Source organism: Pagrus major, chromosome 19, assembly GCF_040436345.1.
Source record: "Pagrus major chromosome 19, Pma_NU_1.0".
Classification (NCBI taxonomy): Eukaryota; Metazoa; Chordata; class Actinopteri; order Spariformes; family Sparidae; genus Pagrus; species Pagrus major.
Window position 1 is genome coordinate 8896719 of NC_133233.1, and position 19410 is coordinate 8916128.

Genomic DNA, 19410 nt, shown 5'->3' on the forward strand with positions numbered 1-19410 from the left:
GACTTATGGTGAGACCAGTAAACCATGCTTGCTGTTCATCATTGAAAAGCACTATCCGTAATTAGACCACGGAGCATTGACAGCTAGCATTAGTATACGTGAGTAAACTGAGAAGAAGCTTGGTCAAAACACAACCAGTTGTGGTTGGAAAATTCTGTAAAAAAGTTGTCATAGAGCAAGAGGAAAATCCATGAGTCCAAGACGCACCATGAGGAAAGGGAATCTACCTTGTGATGATATAGTGGAGTAAAGATGTCCTGAGCAGACAGCGACATCACCCCATTCATAGACAGCGAGCAGGATTGTGAGTGTGTTCTAACTTATGCCACTTTTGGGGACAAAAGCCAGAGTCAAGACCACATTTGCATGAAAATAGGTCTACCTAACCTTCAGCACCTGAAAAGAAGCCCAAGTCTGCGGGAAAACCACGCACTCGTTCCAAACTCTGCTAGTTACTGAAGCAAATAATAGTCGATATGTACATCCTCTTGCATGCCTAATGTACCTTCCTCTGTGCTGCTGAGACCGGCAAAGGGAGATTGGGGAGGTGGGGCCAACGTCAAATTGAGTCATTTTACAGGGGGTAATGATGCAAAATTTTTTTTAAAAATATCCACTAGGGGTGTGACATTTCAGCTCACAAGACAAGACGAGACAATATTTTAACACTATATTTAAGAAAACTTCAAAGATGAAATATATGACTGGAATAAAAGTTTTATTTAATTGAAAGTCACAAAATGCAAAACAATGCAGGTCCATTTTGATGTGTTTTTAACTAGTCATTGTCTTGTAATGAATGTCACTTCAGTTCTACTTTCTGACTGAGTATGAATTATCATATGCAGTAAACGACACAAACAATATGTGACGCACTGTAAAATGTTTAGCCACAAACTCAACTGACTGGCTTCTCTCCATTTTTTTCCATTTTTTTCTTTAAGCACAGAAGAACACAGCTAAGAGCTGGCTACAAGTACACTGCCCAGCCTAAAATATTCTAGGCTATTACGCGCATTGACAGTCACAATTGCGATGCCATGGTTTGGCCTTTTAAGCTCGCAGAGACAGCTGCTTGTAAAACTTTGGCTATGTTTGCCCCTGTGTGGGACTCGAAAAGTGGGCGAGTCTACATTACAACATTTACCATTTTCCAGGCATTTGTCAGCGTTGTCTGGCCTTTCAGTGTTTTATTCACAGGCACGTATGATTTTAGTAAAGAGCTGTGGTGGTTCCGTAGGTGTATTTGCATAGTGCTCGTGTTAGCCGCGGTGTATGGCACTATTTTCTTACAGTGCTAGATATTGTTCGTGTCTTGTTTCTCACTCTGTCACCATTAATAGTTTCCACCGGGTATCCAAAACGCTGCCATACAAATGATTTAAAAGTGGCGGGGGCATCTAATGCTAATTTTGAGTTCAACATCAGACTCCGTCATGCTGGCTGCTGCTTTGCCTCTGTTTTAATATCGCGAGATGTTGTGGCACGAGATCTCGTCACAGCTCTATTATCCACCGATTTACTTCAGCTTCTTTCATAATGTAAGCCTCTAGGAAAAAAGTTTTTTTGGGCCATCTTCACGTGACATTTGGCCACTATGTCAAATTGGCTTTAAAGCCTGTGGCTCTTCCTAGGGGCCTGATTGCACTCTTTCATGGTACCGAGCTATGTTGATATAACTCTAACCCGTAGGCCCTGGGGAGTCAAGTGACAGTGGCTAAAAGTGGCTTTACGAGTTATTATCTTCACATGATCACATAGTGAGTGTTCGATTGTGTCCAACTAATATTTTCTAACATGAAAACACTTTACTCAGAGGAACCTCAGTTTGCATAAACACAACAAATGCTTGCAGACACATGTACCCTAGTAGCGGGAGATAGAGTGATAATAAAATCAAAAGAATTCACATAAATAAAGGCTTTACAAGCTGCTGTTTGTGCGTTTGATCCAAAGTATCAGCATGGCGCTCACACTCTTCTGTGTGGTCATGCTCATTGACGCACAAACCCAACAGCACAAATTGATTTTATTGCTGCAGACAGAGAGCGAGAGAAAAAAAAAAGGCAACTCTTTGGAAAATACATAGCACTTTATAATGAACATCTGGAAATCCCCTCTCACAGAGCAGCGGGGAGGGAGGGAGAAAAAACCCGCCAGCTCTAATTGTGTGTGTTGGCTTGGGGGCTACATGATAGACAGGGCTTCTTGTGTCCTGGTCATTATTCCATTAAGAAGGAGCCGGGGGTTCAGGGACTGACCTCAGCATTGTCGTTACAGGCGTCCACAGGACACATACCTGAGCTCAGTCTCCAACACTCCAGAGACAAGCTGGGGTCAGACTCAGTGTAAGAGCCTCACACCTCCCGCACACCATTATCATGATCATTGTACATTTATTGTTTTTTCATCCTAAACTGAAACATTTTTAAAAAGGTAATTTGTTTGTTATCTGAGTAAGAGGATACTGGGTAACAGAACTGTAACCCTTGGTCGGTTTTGTCCAGTGACAATTGCAATAAAGTATTGATTGTTTATTCAATTAATCAGGTATTGTGACCCCTCTAAAAATGCACATCAAACCACAACAAATATGGCAGATGAAATATTTGGGGGTGTACAATTTGGGGCTAATATTGGGCTTAATACAGTACAGTTTCTGCCCAGTTTTATTTTAGGTCCAAACCGGGAAATAGCCTCACCTCTAAGTCATTTTTCAGGTAATTTTTGTTCAGCTTTCAATCATTAAAATGTTTTAATTTGAACATCTACATTTCCATGAAAATTGGGCAGACACTTTTTGTGATGGAGATCATGCAATGTGATTAAAAGCGCCCAACCAGGTACTATATGATATTTAAAATGAAACTGTTTTGTCAACAGCTGATCCAAAGTCCAGAGTGAAAAGTGAACCTCTCTCTACTTTCAAGCCAACATGGAAGGGGAGAACAGCAGTTGGTCCAACTATTTTCTTAATGCTGGTATCACAGGATCACATTAATTATTGCATATCTTATGATAACAAAGCTTGTTTTGAGTTAATTAATCTACTTATCTCAAGGAAACATATTCTTTTATCTGGAGATAATGAGATAATCAACCTGTTATGTATCAAAAGAAAACGTTGTTGTTATGTTATTATTTATGAGTGAGTGGAGCACCCATTTCTTTTGAATATTATGAAGTCGTTTTCTCATGATAAACCAGACTCTCGAGAAATTTGTTTTCTCAAAATAATGATACAACTTTACCCGTTCTGAAAATGAGGAAATGAGATTTGTTATCTCGAGATAATGGTTGAAACCCAATCTACAGAATAAATGTTGGCAAAGTATGTTTCTGCGAAAACCACAGATAAGAAAACAAATTTTAATATTTTTTTATCTTGCAACTTCTCTTGTCACAATGTTGTGCTTATGTGCTTAGGTTTAGGCACAAAACCCACTTGGTTAGGGTGAGGACATCATGTTTTGGCTGTTAAGGCTTGAAACTGTCCCCAGGTCTCCTTAGAACTATCAAGTGGTGTCACAAATGTTGAAACGCTGTGGTCCCTGGTGAACATTTTCAGCGGTTTCACACTTCCAAATACTGAAATTCAGAGTTGACCGTGGTCACTGACTTGGTCTTGTTGCCTGTAACTCCACTACTGTCCCCTCCACCTCGTTTTGTAGACATGTCAATACGGTAAGTATCCGGTAAGTAGTATCAGTGGTGCAGAATGTTAACTGCTAACATTTTATTCTGGTGACTGGGCTGAGATAAGGCAATAGTAATCTTGACATAATGACATTATTCCTTCCTTCACATGCTTAGAAAAAATAGGAATTTGAAAATCTATACTTCCATGACTTCTGGTCATCAGTATTATTTAATCATAATATCTTGATAAGTAAGGCAGCTGATCTGAGCTGTTGCTATTTGTTTTTGTAAGAAATATATAGTATAATTGATAAAACTGAGTCATACATGCCTCAAGAAGCTAGCAGCTCCTGTTCTGGCTTGTACTCTTGTGTGGAAGTCATCACGATGTAATTTTGAGCGCTCAGGGACGATGTGCATCAAAGTGCATTTCTGCAGACTTTGATGTGGTTGGCATTTAACTGCCTTCTCAGGCATCTTGCCTTTTCTTGGTAACGCTCACCAAGTGGTTTGATTTTAAAAAAGTGGAGGCCCCGGAGGTTTCACTTTAATCACTGTGGACAAAATTCAGCAATGACACATGCAGAAATCCACTGCAAAAACTAAAAAGATATCAATTTCTGTATAGAAAAATAGCCATACTTCGCTATGGAATACTGGCACAAGGTTATTTTTGTGGATCAGAAAGTTAAATAGTTTTCAGTTTCAGTGTGAAAATAGGCAGTGAAAATAGAAACCGCAAACGAAGAATGAGAGTTTATTTCTGTGGTGTATTTTTAAGTCAGCATGTACATCTATGAAGGCTTTTTCTTTCTTTTTGCTTCAATCCACACATGTATCACTTCATATTTTTACCTCTATTTTTACCCTTTTTCTATCCACAGATTCCCTGGTTTTTGTATCAAAATGGTAGTCCCATCCACTTCCAATAGAGCCATATCCATTCTGCTTTGAATGACACTAAGACATGACTTCCCTTGTGTTCCTTTTAATCAGTGTCAAAACATAACATGGGTATGCCTGTATCTTTCCTAACAAGCTCTGCCATTGTGAATCCTTGTTCACAGGACTGAAATAACATGAAAGAGAACTAATAAAATAGACTTCAATACTCCAGGGCTGGCCTTATATCTTATTACCAGTGGAATAGAGGGGGTATGCTCAACAATGTCAACAATCACAAGCAATTAGGAGCTCAGAGGCTCAGAGAGACCAACTGAGACTGCTTAGTGCTGAACAAACAGTTAACAACTCATTTTGACAGCGAAATGGGAAGAGAGAGAGATTAAGAAAACAGTGGAGGGACATGTCCACGTTTAGTGCTTTTTCTCACCCATCAGTAGGACTAACAGTGAAGGAAATCCAGTGCAAATAAAGCGTGCTTGTAAGTTTGCTTTTACGTCTAACCCAAACTCATTCAGACGATAGAAAAAACAGCAGGCAAGGCGAGACAGTCCCTGTCACATCAGACCTCCACTCCAAACCAGTTTAATTGACAACCTGACACTGATAATTCTCCAGAAAATTGGATGCCAAATATTTAAACTTTCGAGGTCTGACATTCTGACCCATAATTTAGAAAATAGCGCTGCTTGGTCTGGCAATTCCTCCACAACCGCAACTTTGTCTGTCTCAGGCTATTACACTGCAAAAAATATATAAATATTTGACCTCTAACTTGTTCGGTTTGGCCAAATATAAAAAAAAAAGATGAGTTAGAGTTAAACAAATTTTGGGACTGCTACTGAAATGATCAGTGATATAATACGTATGTGGAAAGATGATGCAAAGTGTTTCTTTACTTAAACTCCAAGCCCAGTTGAACTTTTGATGCATAGCAGGAAGTAATATGAGATCAAGTCTGAACGAATTAACAAAGGAATTAACTTGATTACATTTTTCCAATTAAGATGAGGAAATCCCATTTTTAGTATAGATCAATCATGGAAGAGGAGAACGGCTTAAAAAACACATTTTAATTTAAAAAAAAATTAATTTAAAAATCCCTTTAATCACGTCTAATGAAAATTAAACTGAACAGTGGGCCTCACTGTCCTCAATTTCTCTCCCCTTTCTTTTCCTCAACGTCCTGAACAGTCACTTGTCATGGAATGTTTCCCTTGTTCATTTCCTCTCCTCCTTCCTGCCATAAGTGTGTCACATTTCCATGACAGAAAAGGCACAGACAGAGTTGAGTAATTAGCAATTAGTTCCAGGTCAAAGGTTGGACCTGGAATTTTGAAATTAGTCAAAGAAATTTGGCAGAAGTTGGGACTAAAGCCTAAAGTTTTATCGACACGAGTCAGATAGTTGGCAGTCATACAACACTGACGTCCACAAAAGGATGACAGTGTCAGGCGATTGAAGCACTTCCATGGACTACTGAAAGTAATTATCATTCGTTTCACAAGTAAGATTGTTATTATTGTAGAGCAGGAATGTATGACTCCACTTAATTGCAGTCTGTAGGTTCCCCTCTCTTGGGAATGATTGCAGAAAACAAATCGCATTTATGCTCAGTGTTTGTGTTTTCTCACTTTGTATCACTAACATCAGTTAGAAAGAAAAAAAATTACTGTAATATTTTTATCAACTGTATATTTTATCAAATGAACTGGTAAATAGCTAAAATCATCAAGTGAATACCAATAACAAAAGGTATTTTCATTTGTGGTAATACTGAAATACTAAATTAGTAATATGTTAGTGCTTGTTGCTTTAAAAGCAATTATATTTCTATTATTATGCTGTGTTACAGAGTAGTCGTAAGATCGTGTCAGTAGTTGATAGTCAAGGAAATAACTTTCAGATCAGGCTGTCCAGGGTTAAAATTATTTGAGTGTAAGAAATCCATTAATCAGCTGGTGGCTTTGGAGATAATCTCAGTGTTCAGTGGTGCATCAGGGGAAATCGCTCTAACAGCTCTGATTCCAGGGTATTTTGGACCATATGTTTCCGTGTCTGTGCAGCTCAGTGCCACTCTGATGGCTCCTATCGAACACTCACCCAGGGCTGGTTTAAGCTGTAGATGTGCCGATGGTCCTCGAGGTCTTCCTCCTGCTTGGCCTGCTGGAACTCGTGCCTCAGCCTTCGTATCCGGTCGTGGTTACTGGGGGTCATCTCACTGCTGGTAAAGAGACAAAGAGGAGGTGAGATGGTGGGACTAGTTGTGTTGAATCCAGAAAGCACACTCATGGATATTTGGAGGGAATTTTTCAGCAAGAACTGACTCAGAAATAACTCCTGGTACATTACTCTAGCTAGCATTATGTCAGTGATGCTTTCTCATATTTCAATTATTCATATGAGAACCCTAACACCCCTCTAAACTCTGTTGAGGATCCCTTGATCTGACATGTCATGATTCCCTTTCGCATACCTGATTGACATCTCTATGTGTTTTTTTCTTCCCACCAGACCTCCTTCCAGTCTCATCTGTCCTGAACATCCCTTTAACTGAAAGTGTCCCTCGTGCACCATTGTAAGTGATGCATGTCCCTTTTAGACTGCAGGAGAATGTTGGCCTTTTATGGTACACAGTTAAACACTGTGGAAAACCCTCATTTACATCCTCTTCATTAAGGGGCTTTGAGGGGCCTGTCAATAGGAATCAATAGCCTTCCCTCAGCTTAATCAGGCTCTCCTTTTATCACCAGCTACAGAGGCAGCACACGACAAAACGCATAATTATGATGAGACAACCGGCTTGATAATAAGCCTGCATTTATGCATACCACAGGGATGACAGTGACCAAAGGTTAGGAATTTATGCTGAGAGAGGATGGGAGCTCGGGGGTGTAGGGAGTGGGATTGATAGAGTGAAGGGAAGGAAGGGGAGATAAAGGTAGGAGGGCTGTTCTAGGATATGGTGTGAAAAAGGGAAAGGTTAATCAAAAGCATGTGAGAAAAGGGAAAGAAACTAAGTCGGCTAGGACCTGTCACCCTGTCATTGTGTGTGTCCTCCTGAGTAGCACTTACAGGTGGTACACCGGCAGTGGAAGTGATTGCTTATTTGGGCCCAGAGGATTCTGGGCGCAATTATGGTGATAATTGCAGATAAGAATGAGCACATCCTTCTGATGATAATGGGCACTAGGACACGCTGCCAATCAAGCTTCATTAAAAGCACAGTAAACAGCAGCTCATAAAGGATGAATGGATCTCGTTGCGTGCCCCTGAGTAGCACTTGGCGAGACACGTTATCGTGTTGTTCGTACTGCCTGATCAAAATCAATTGTATTAGTTATACTCCATTTGATTCCTATAGCTTTATGTGTGTGGGAGAGCAGGGGCGTACATTAAGCCTTTCATGTGGATGTGGGCAATTAAGTGGCTCATCGGGGCGTGAGTTGGCTTATGCTTTTAGGGTGTGGGGTGATGCATTCCTCCTATTACTGCATATTACAAAATCAATGTTCCCTCTCTTATTTGCATGAGGTTGCCTTAAATAGCATGTACCATGTTAAAAGACATTCAATTACTTAATTGTAGCCTATAAACAACAGAGCTGAATAGAATATATGTGCAAGGCAACACTTAAAAGGCTCATTAAAGATGTGATTCCTGCAAAGTTGCTCTCTTGTATCATACAAGTTTGTATGATGAAGATGCATTTGTACTTGAAGATGCATTCTAACATACTCACATACACGGGTGTTTTGAAATTGAAAGTTCAGAAAGGAAGACTACTCTCCTGCATGTTTAGTCTTTAGTTTATTTCTTATGCCATCCTGTCACTCATTCCTCTCACACATGGTCGCTCATAATTGCCTGTCATTATCTGGGGCTGTCAATTGATATCAGCTGCTCACATCAGCCGGAGACATCCATCCAATAGCACACAACACACCTTCACCATTAGCCCATCATCTTTCTGCTGTCTTTTTCAAAAATACGATTGTCTCTCTGCCTTCAGTTCTTTCATGCTGCTGTTTTGTGCATGCCCCATCATCACCGAATCTTCGCAGATTCACCAGCTTAATCGTTTCATCAGCGTCATCTGTCTCAGAAGAGTCATCTGCCACCACCACCAGTGTCTGGACTCCGTGGGGGATATTTCTTGCTGCTGCTCAGGGCAGACACACTTCGATCACAAAATCTCCCTGTAGAGTCTACGCACCAAAGATTTTCTCACATGAGTAATTATCACATATCACCTGCTGGATTATGACATATTATCTGCTGTCATATACATTGTCTTTACTTCATTCACTAGTCTCTCCTTCTTTTACTTCTGTTGACTCTTTAATGTTACCTTCTTACTAACTTTTACTTTTAGATTCTATTATATGTGTTACAGGTACAAGGGCTGATACCAAGGCAATTTATCTTGAAAACAGGACAAAAAGGGTGAGGCAGTGAAACATGACTGCGCTTTACAGAATCCCCCTGGATAATTCTATTTTTAGTAAAACATTGTCATTGCTGTTTTAACCTCTCTTTTTAAATTACTTTATTCTAAATTATATCATAACTTTTAAATCATTTTGTGTCTTTCTGATATGGACAATACAACCTCTATAACAAACTCAAATGCTCCACAATATAATGACACATAATCCAAGTAGACATTTGCAAATAATGCACTGATGAGACCGAAACAGCAAACGAACGTGGGCGTCTGCATCATCTTTTCAGAAAATCTCTATAAATGGAGTTTCAGAATATCTTCACCCTTGAAGGAGTTTTTCAAAAAGTTCATTTTCAGTCACCTAAAACAATGATTACTTGTGTATGAAAGGCCAAAACGCATATAAAAAGCTTTGTTCTTATAAATACCTGTGAATGTGTGGACAGGACCTAAAAAATGTTTGTGCTTAAGCTATACCATACAAACCCCACCATGTAATTGAGAAACATAAAACACATTTGCAATTCTTCGCATTTTCCTACTGTATGCATGCTACATATGTTGAAATACAGTGCAGGTCATCATCCTTGCTGGAGAGAGAGGTTTGACAAGACTTGTAAAGGGTGGAAACAGACCAAACAGATCAAGGAAGTCCAGTGCATGCAATTAGTTTAATCCCTGAGGCTGGTCAAAGAGAAGACAAGGCTGGCTCCAAACAAACAGCCTCATAAATTTTTCTCTTTGACCCTCCAGTGAGGGTCAGTGCTGGCATCAGCATCTCAAAAACATGCACCAATGGGCTAGAGGAACTATAGGGAGCAGCTGGGGATTGACAAAAAGGGCCACACCCACAGCAATAAACAAGACTGCTTGAGTCCATATACACTTTCAACTCAGTAAGACCTATTGCCCTTCTATCACCCACTCAAGCATCAACCTACGAGAGAGTATAATGTATGTTACCAAATTTCTGTTCCAGTGTGTGGTGGATGAAGTGGTGGGGAGTGAAATGGCAGAAGATGAGCCAAGACAAGATTTCCAGCAAATTAAAGAACTGGCAGCAAAGCGCAAAATGGAAATTGCATCGCGCAGGGACTGGGAGTGGGGCTGGGTTTAACGAGGGGTGAATTTGTCACGGCAGTTCAAAGGAAGCCTGTGCAATTTCTAGATTATCTGCAGGGTCTTCTCCTCTTGGTCCTCCACCCACCATGGGGGGTACCAAGATGATGATGGGATTCTTAAAAAACACGGAATTCTTCGATTGTAAATATATTCATATAGCAAGAAAAAAGAGCTGGAAAGCTTTGTGCTGGGGAAGAGCAGAGGCACCTACAGCTGCCCACTATCACTGGAACAGCCAGCAGCAGCCCTGTCTCCACACATAAAGAAGATGGATTCAGCTGCCTTCCCTGAGAGCTCCCCAATGCTTGGGCACCTCAATGTGTAATTAGTCAGCATGATCGTTGCCGATGCATCAGGTGTCACCGCTTATAAATTCCCCTGTGAATACATCAACGTCAGTAATGGGCCTGAAGAGCAGCAAGAAAAGACAGGGTGGGAAACTGGTGGCAATTTACGTCAGCGGACCACTTCGGCAATTAGGATAAATGTGTCACCTAAGCCAGCAATACATGTGTATGAGGGAATATGAATGAGCGCTCCACATCGGTTTGCTATAAGCCATGTGTTTGTGCATAAGGGAAAAAGGTCACAGGTTGTGTAAGTGTACTCAAGGGTACAGGCAGGTTGTCTGTATCATGATCATGAGCTAGCAGGGCTTAGTCCCAGTGCAGGTTTTTTTTTTTCTTTTTCCCAATAGCTTTTTTTTTTTCAAATGTGAGTCAATGAAAAATGGGATGCTGCACGTAAGGTAATTAAAAAACATGGGAGAGATGAAGTATCCACATGCCACAGCATTTTCATAGCCAGCATCTTCATTCTACCCTGTATAATGAGATTTGCTCAAAATTCATCTGTGTTCGCAGACTGAAATGTCAGCACTTGGCCTCTGAGGTTGGCCATGTCGCTCCGAAATGCAGACATACGCGTGGAATACAGACGGCACCACATAGATGTAGAAACAAAGATGCCAACACACACTCTATCTCCAATTCCCTGCTTCTTCTCCTCACTTTACAGACACTTGTATTTGGTAAAGTCACACCGCTGCTGTGTTTATAGCTTGGGTGAAAGCTTATTCTGAAGGCTTATCAGGAGAGATGATCTTGTGAATTCACAGGCATGCAGCGTCAGGTCAAACAGCAAGGATTCAGGCTCAGAACTACAACAGAATCCTTCCTGTCCTGCTGCTCCACCTCATCCTCTCCCTTCTCAAGAGAGGATTATAAAACTAGTCGACGTATGAAAATACAGAGAAACAACAAAAAATTGCGCTAAAATTGTTGAATTTTAGATAAATATAGCTCTGTGATTAAAACTTTTACATGTAGAGACTTCTGCATTCAAATCATTATTACATTATCCCAGATGTTTCCAACAATATTCAAACTGAGAGAGATCCAAGTCTACTCAAGGTAAGAGTGTGTTTCATTTGGTTGCCTGTCGCTATCACTTCAGTGAACGTGACTGAACATAATGTGAATGAAACTTTAAAACATTACCTTGTCTGTGAATATCTGTCCCTTACTCACGTCAGATAGACTTTATTGCCCATGGTGGTTGTTTAATGGTGTCACTTGCGCAAGTTTCACTGATCTTTTGTGACAGTGTTTATATGCCCCCAAACACACAAATTAGTGTATATTGGTGGTATGATAGCAAATGTTTACGTTCAGTGAAGGTCAACCTCTCACTAAACTCAGAACTCTTCTCTCTGTTACTTTAAGTTCATGAAGTAAAGTACATTTCCCCTCCAGCTCCAGTTGGCTGTCAACATTACCGTACATACACACCTGACAATGGAGGTCACCCCCATGGATCGCTGCTGCAGCCAGGTTGATTAATGGTAGTGAAGAAAAATCCACTTTTTAATCCCAAATGTTATCTCTGAGCTCTCCTCCCATCGATAAATGGCTCTAGATCAGAGCGGGTGGTTGTTCCTCCAGAGGGTCTGGCTCTGCACCCACCTCTACCCTCTAGCAGCAGAAATGACATATTGTGCATTTCAAGTTTTATCCATAACAATTTACAATACTTCAGTAGCAACATATCTCTTAGCGCTTTTGTTTTTCAGCAGACCGAACAGCCACTGGTGTGCATATCTCTAAGTGCACGCATGTGTGTGACCCCCATCCCACCTGTGTTTTTTAACCTGATCTGTTGACAGGGGTCATGAGCCCTCTAAAGCTGCAGTTGGGGATATGTGGACGCCTGTCTGTGTAATAGTCATCCTTTGATCCGGGAGGATTTGGCAGATGTCTCGCACACCACAAGGCTTAGTCCGAGGATGCAAACTATCGCACACTATCGCTTCTGTTGGTGGATCAAAGCCACACTGAGTCCCGGCATGTCCTATAAACACTGCCACTGGCCAATAAAGGAGTAATCCAATCACTGAGAGTAACATGGGTCATATGAGCATACCGAAGGTCAGTGGCCAGCCCTGGCCAATCAGAACGAGAGGGGTATAATCCTGGGGATAACATTTATAGAGAAGTTTGACAGGAGTTCTGAGAGTTGTCACAGACTTGTTCATTTCCAAGTAAAGTGAAAAAAGGCTGAACTGTTAGGTCTTCAGTTTGACTTTAAAATCAGACGGTCTGTTATTTCTTATCTGATCACTGTTGATTGAAATTCTATCAGATTATCTGGTTTCTTGCTCCGGCCCCAGTATCTCCACACAGCAGATGAGGGGGCAGGCTTCTTAAGTTTGGGCCCTTTGGCAATCTTGCATCAAGTCAAAAGCTTAGCTCATCTTTATTCCATCGCCCCGTGGACTTTCATTTATTTCAAAGACAGAAAGATGAGGCATTTTGGGGGGAGATGGACAGCCTTTGGGACCTACCGCAATGATAGAAAAAGATTAGATCTGCATTACCGCTGGTCATTTTTGAACGGGAGAGGGGCAAAGATAAAACATTTTTTTAGAGTCTTCAGAGGAAATCCGCATATATTGCCCACTCTGCCATGATTCTTGCAATCAAACGAAAGCATTTGAAGCATATAACCCTCTCCCCGCATTTCTTTCTCTCCACTTTACTCTCTTTCCCATCTTCATAAAAACATTGTCATATTTTTTTTTCTCTTGCCTCGTCTCTCCTATTTTTCTTTTTCTTCTCATATGTTTTATCTCTGAATGCCTCAATCCTCCTCTGTGGTTACAGGGATAGGTCATGAATTCCCCTCTGTCCCCCTCATCCTCTCCCACTAGCCTGGTAAGTGACAGCTGCAGGCTGGACAAAGGCCTGATAATACCCTGGATTTGTTAGGCTCTGACTTCACCCATGTCCTCCTGTGACTGATGCACTGACAGCGGCGCCTTGCCAGCTAAAAACCCCACTTCTTGATGGGGGCTGTTGCTGTTGTTGAGTTAGGTGTGAATGTGTGTGTATGTGTTTCCATGGTTCCTTTCAGGCTCCAAAGCAGCCCATATGGGGTCCTTGGGGGTCTTAAGAGGCCATCATCTGGGATGTCTGCCTCGCCCATGGTGGTGGCGTGACTGGGGTTTGTGGAGCTCTGATTAGCAAGGGAAAGAAGCAGCGTCTGTAGAGCTGCTCCCTCCAACAGGCTGTCCAGCACAGCTGGCCCCTGGTGTACCGTTCATCTCTTTCTTCCCTAGTGTGAAAAATTGAGAAACAGCTCTGCCCTGAAGGGAACCACAGAAGGCCTTCAACTAAGAAAACACGGTTCACAGAAAATGAGGAAAAGAGACAGTTCTTCAGCTATCTCTTTGTCTCTTCAGAGACACACACCCCTCTTTACTACAATTTACTTTATTACCCCAAGGACACGTGCTACAACCACTTTTCTCTACGAGTCATAAACATTTTTTTCTTTCTTTCTCTCTATTTCATTCTTCTGTTTGAGGGATTGCTAAAATACAGGTGTACCATCGAAAGGGACCACGTTGATGCCTTCTGCCCTGTCTTTTCACTGGCAAGTTTTATGGCTTTTGTTTCTAAACAGAATGAACCAGAACTGATCAAAAGAGCTTTTGTTTCTGCGTGCGTGTAGATATATTACTTGTGGTTACAAAGAAACAGGTGTGACGCTTTCGACAAAACAGGAACTAATTTTGGTCGTTTTAAACTTCCAATATTTGGTCTATGACTTTAACACTAAATGAGAAAGAGGCTGAGATAGGACTCTACAAGCCAGCAAAATGGCTCGAGGCAGTGTTGTGGCAGAGCCAGCTGTATGGCCAGAGCATTCTAGTAAATAAAAGTTGTAAAAAAAAAAAAGAAAAGATGGATGCTCAGGTGCAGTCCTAATGTATCAATTATTCAGCTGATCCTGTGAGGTTGTTGCAGCTGCTCTAACTCAGAGTCAAGGACAGCAGGGAGGTTGTAGTGGCTGTCCACTTGAAGCAAATGCAATGAACAGAGGCCAACTTCAAAAAGTTAGGTATATTAAGGTATACTGTAGAGCTCAGTCAATGTTTCATGAAGGGGCGCATTTGCTGCTAAGATTGAGCATTTATTTATATTCAACAACAGCATCCGTTTTTCTGGCTCTCTTTTCTGCCCTCCTCACCCAATTAATTTAAAAAAATACCAAACTTCTTTGAGAGATGTTAAGATTCTGTAATGCAGCACAAAACATCATGTGAAGCGGAAAAGCAAAACATTGTTGTATGGGCACGTCAAAAAATGTATATGGATCTTAAACTCTGTGAGAACTTTCTTCACCTCAATTGCTGGCAACTTTTCTATAAGTTACTTTAGGTGAAGAAAGGAGTCGGGCAGCTTCTGACTGACAGCTGCGTCCTCCATGAAGAAAGAGATGAACTTTGAAGTTAAGGCCTGTAATCTCAATCCATTGATTCAGAGGCACTTACACACTCTGGGAAAGCAAGAGAGAGGCTTGGAGTATGGTTCCGACTGTGTAATGTATTCACATAGGCACACAAACACACTCACACATGCATGCGTACACATCGCAGTAAGTTCAGAGCAGTGCCACTTCTTAATGAGACAAAGTTGCACCGCATGCTGATGATTAAAGTTAATCGCATGCCCAAAACTTGCAAACACACAAAAAATGTATTTGCTGGATTATGCACGAAAACTCATTTACATTAAATCTTTCATTTAAAAAAAAGGCATCTAAGCAGTATGAAAACACATGTGTGAAAGCCCAAGACTCATAACACCTAACTCCTTTTAAATACATTTTTTTTTTCATTTCTACGACTGTAATATGCAGTGTTCTGGTTGCACAGACGCATCTGATGGCTCAACATTCCTATTCAGGGTAAGAAGAGTGAAGAGCAGGTCTTAAATAAGGTGTGAAGGCCATAGGCTAAAGTATCCATCTAAACAGGTTAGCTCAGCTTTTACGAGCCCATCAGGCTTTAAAGACAGCTTTTATGAGATATCAGCTAGCTTGACACTAAGAGGCCAGAAGAGAAGTGAGCTGGGTGTATATGACTTTGACTTCAAGAATACTCTTTTATGGACCCCGACACCAAAATATTTGGTCTAAGTATAGGCTGGCGCCTTGAAATATGAAATAGGTTGCTGTATTTTGCATTAGGTGACCTCAAATAAGTGCCCAGTGAGGCTGGTGTGCTGCAGAGACGAGTCACCTTTGCAGGTTTCTCTTTTGAGTAGCACTCCAAAACCCAGAGAGGGCTGGAGGTTTTGGCCAAAGCGCTGGTGAGACGTTTGTCAGCAGTCAGACAAGAAGGAGCCGAGTGGATCTTGAGTTGAGTTTGTCCAGCCAAGTGTAGATGCCTCAAGTGCTGTGTGTAAAAACAGCTGCCATGTCTGCGGTTTGACAAGCAGCTAAATGGAAATGCGCAAATTGCTGATAAATTAACGGTAACGGTAAACTTGATGAACTAACTAATTTTACACATTTTGGAGCTATGAAGCATAAAAAAGGGAGGGACGCTGTTCCTTCTCTTTGTTTCTGAGTCTTGGTGTACTGCCACGGTTGAAGTCCCACAGACACAGTCCTACAAACATCTCCAACCTGCCAGGCCAGGTCCAACTGAGCTCATCACACAGCTGTGCGACCCTACACCCCCCTGCCAAAGCCCTCCTTCCCACTTGACTTACTTTTTAACTTTGCATTCTGAAACTGCTTCATCCTTCAGCTGCTCTTATGTGCTGAAATGCCCTCAGGCAGCTTATTAGAGAGGCACAAGTTTTTCAAGCATAGTGTAGCACAGCCTCAACACAGTAGCAGGAAACAGACAGACTGCAGGGAAGCGATTCAAGTATGGGTCTTGGGGTGAGCTCCTGCTAAAAGCCAGAGAATGGGATTGAATATTACTCAAATAAAAAGTTGGTGATGTCAGCCACCATCAAACCTCATCCAGTTCAAAAGTCTCAGATTTCATATGGTGGTAAATTGACCTTCACTGACTTCATTTCTTCCATTTTCATTTTTGGGACGGTACTTTATGTATATAAAAAAAATATCTTCCTTTTTTTACCAAATGCAATAACCACAAAGGACTGTGTCTATGGTCCATTTTTGCAAGTTACACATAATTAGATATTAAGAATGATTTACTGACTATTTTCCAAAAGATACCATAGTGTTTTTCATTTTCCTACCTGCAGGGAAACTTTGCTGTATGCTGATTTTGATACTTGCAGAGACTTGAAACTGAACAGAACTCATTATAAGAAAATAATTAAAGGCCAGCAGTTGACCCGAGGATGTCTGATCTTCTCACCATCACTTCAACATATCCACCCAAAACCATTAAAAACATTTCCCATTTGCAACTGCGTTACCATGCAACAATAGTGTACTGTAACTTGGACTGACTAAAAGCAAGTATAATGTTTACTACGTGTTTACAGCATACTGGGAGTTCACCATCTGGTCTCTACAAGTTGTTTTTCATACCACTCTGCGATGAATGAAAAGCAATGCTTGCCTGCTGGGAGAAAAAAACACAAAAAACAATCTATGGTATGTCCAGAGACATGGTTAACAGTAGGTATAATTGTACTAAATGGATTGAAACACTGATATTGTCCCTTTGATGCAAATATATGCAAAGACATCAACATGTGAATGGGCAGATGAATCCACTCCAGATGCAAATATTCACATGCAGCTGACCCTCTGTTAGTCGTTTGCTATTCCAGCACGTTGCCAGAGTGACACACTCGCAGGCTACCTTTTAATGAAAGGATAATATTAGATTTCCGATGGGCCTAAGCAATGCTGGTACATTAGCCATGCATTACATATGCATTCAGAAATGTGTCATTTGACATCTGGTGCATCATTTTCAGTGGGGTTGGCTGACTTGGAAGGGTTTACTTCTCTACAGCAGCATGTCTGGTCACACGTACACCCAATTTTTAAAATCCCCTTTTAGCAACTGACAAGCCAAGCAGAGATCCTGTCTTTTATTAGGGCACTGAGGTCTCTCAGGTTCAGTCTGGAAGGTCTACACCTGTTAAGTATCTCATCTTCTCCAGTGAGACATCACACTGTGCTGAATGCAGAAAATCACACTCTTTCCAAATGTCAGTCCCTGATGCTCAGTGGGTGAGCCACGAGCTGATGGTAAATAATTCACACCAGCCCTCCGTAGCGCTCCTCATCGTCCCATACACAAGCGGCCCCCAAGTCTGCTGCTGCTTCCTCTATATATAATTAACGAGAGAGGCGCGGTGGGACTCTCGTCAGTCAGAGCCCGACTAGAGCCAGGGCCACTTTAAACAATAACAATATTGATAGTGGGTGTAATAAAGCAGAATTAAAAAGATGGACTCCAATGATTTTTTAGCTCCTGGCTCAGCTGGTTCCAGCTTTAAGTGGTGAGGGGAAGAGGTGGGGGGCAGGGGGAGTTGTGGTTGGTGGTACTTATGGGGAATAGATGGAGAGAGAAAGAAATGGAAGGGAGGGGAATAAAAAGAGAAGAGCAGAGCTGTTGCCCCTTTCCCTTCCCCGCCAACCCCTGGCGTCCTATACTGGCTGCTCTCCCGTCCCTTCCATTACTGGATTAAGTCTTGGAGCCCTCTTCTGAGAGCTAGAAAGACACAAGATGGAGAAGGTCAAGGGTCATGACCTTTGGTAATGGCCACGCAGACAGACGAGCAATAGAAAGAAAAAAGATGGGGCTGGCAGCATTGTTTCAATTTAAGCTATCAATGTGGTGTATAATCAATGAGAGGGTCAAGAGGTTAGGAGATACTGACAGATGGGGAGCCAAAAAAAGAAGAAGAAATGGATGAAAATGAGAGAATCAGAGCTTAAAAGACAAATCAATGTTAACATAACAACACTTGAATGATTTGTTGACTCGTCTCTAAACATAATGACAAAAAATGGATCACAAGTAAAATTCCACTCTACTATCTGGGAATTACTTATGTGAAACATATTCACATATCACATCCACCTGTTCTGCGGGTGTTTTACAATGTTGTAGTGCATCAGTGCCAGTCCATAAAGTCACAGTCATATCAGTGAATAAAAAAACCCTTCCATTACTGCTATCTCCCATCAACCTCCAGCAGCCTTACATATGTTAATGCCCCTTCAACCTGTGACCCTCACATTCATGACATCATTATCAACCCTGCCAGACATAATGTTGGTCTGTCACTGCCATGATCTATGGCCACAGTGGCTCTCTGCCTTAATGAAGCTGTAACACTGACTTAAACGGCTAAAGCCAGGACGAGCCTCTGCATGGCTTAATCTGAATATGCATCAATCATCTCGCATCAGGCATCAATCAATCAAAACCCCCTGTGACAGCTGAGAGCCCCCCGCCCCCCAATCCGCCACTGTGACCACCGTACAAACATGCACACAAACCCATTGGTTGTGATTTTGATCTCAATTATCATCATGACCGCGGGCCACAACTTCCCTTGTGACCGACATGCTAATAAGGAGCACTGGCAGTCAATAATCAAGGCAGGGAAAAGGCCATCAGGTGCAGAATTGGTCAAGTATAATTATACTTTTTAATGTCATTTAGTTTAATTAATAAGCTTGGAACCCTATAAGAAAATGACAAGGTTAGGAGGAGAGAAATGTCAACAAACAACACTGAACACTGAACTGGATTGAGTCTTTCTAACTGAAGTATATGTGTATATATTCCAAAAGCTGATCTTGTGACATTGCAGTGAGGCCAAAGATGATTTTAGAGCGTCTCTGTCCTCCCGGGAGATTTAGAGGGCCATAACTGTCTATGATCAGCGCTACAGAAAGCAATGAGGTCAGCTGTGACAAGCTTTTAGTCTACAGTATGGTGGCAGTAGCAATGTTCCCAGTGCAAACACATGCTTATGTAAAAACAGCCCACACTCCACCCC

General features: G+C 41.5%; 1 protein-coding gene across 1 annotated transcript in view; it reads right to left on the minus strand.

Annotated features, from left to right (window-relative positions):
- LOC141014502 (partitioning defective 3 homolog) overlaps window positions 1-19410 on the minus strand; it is a 357805-nt gene that overhangs the window by 12150 nt on the left and 326245 nt on the right. Inside the window, exon 23 of the mRNA XM_073488320.1 lies at window positions 6646-6766. Within this exon, the coding sequence (XP_073344421.1) occupies window positions 6646-6766 (121 nt within the window). The remainder of the gene's footprint in view (window positions 1-6645; window positions 6767-19410) is intronic.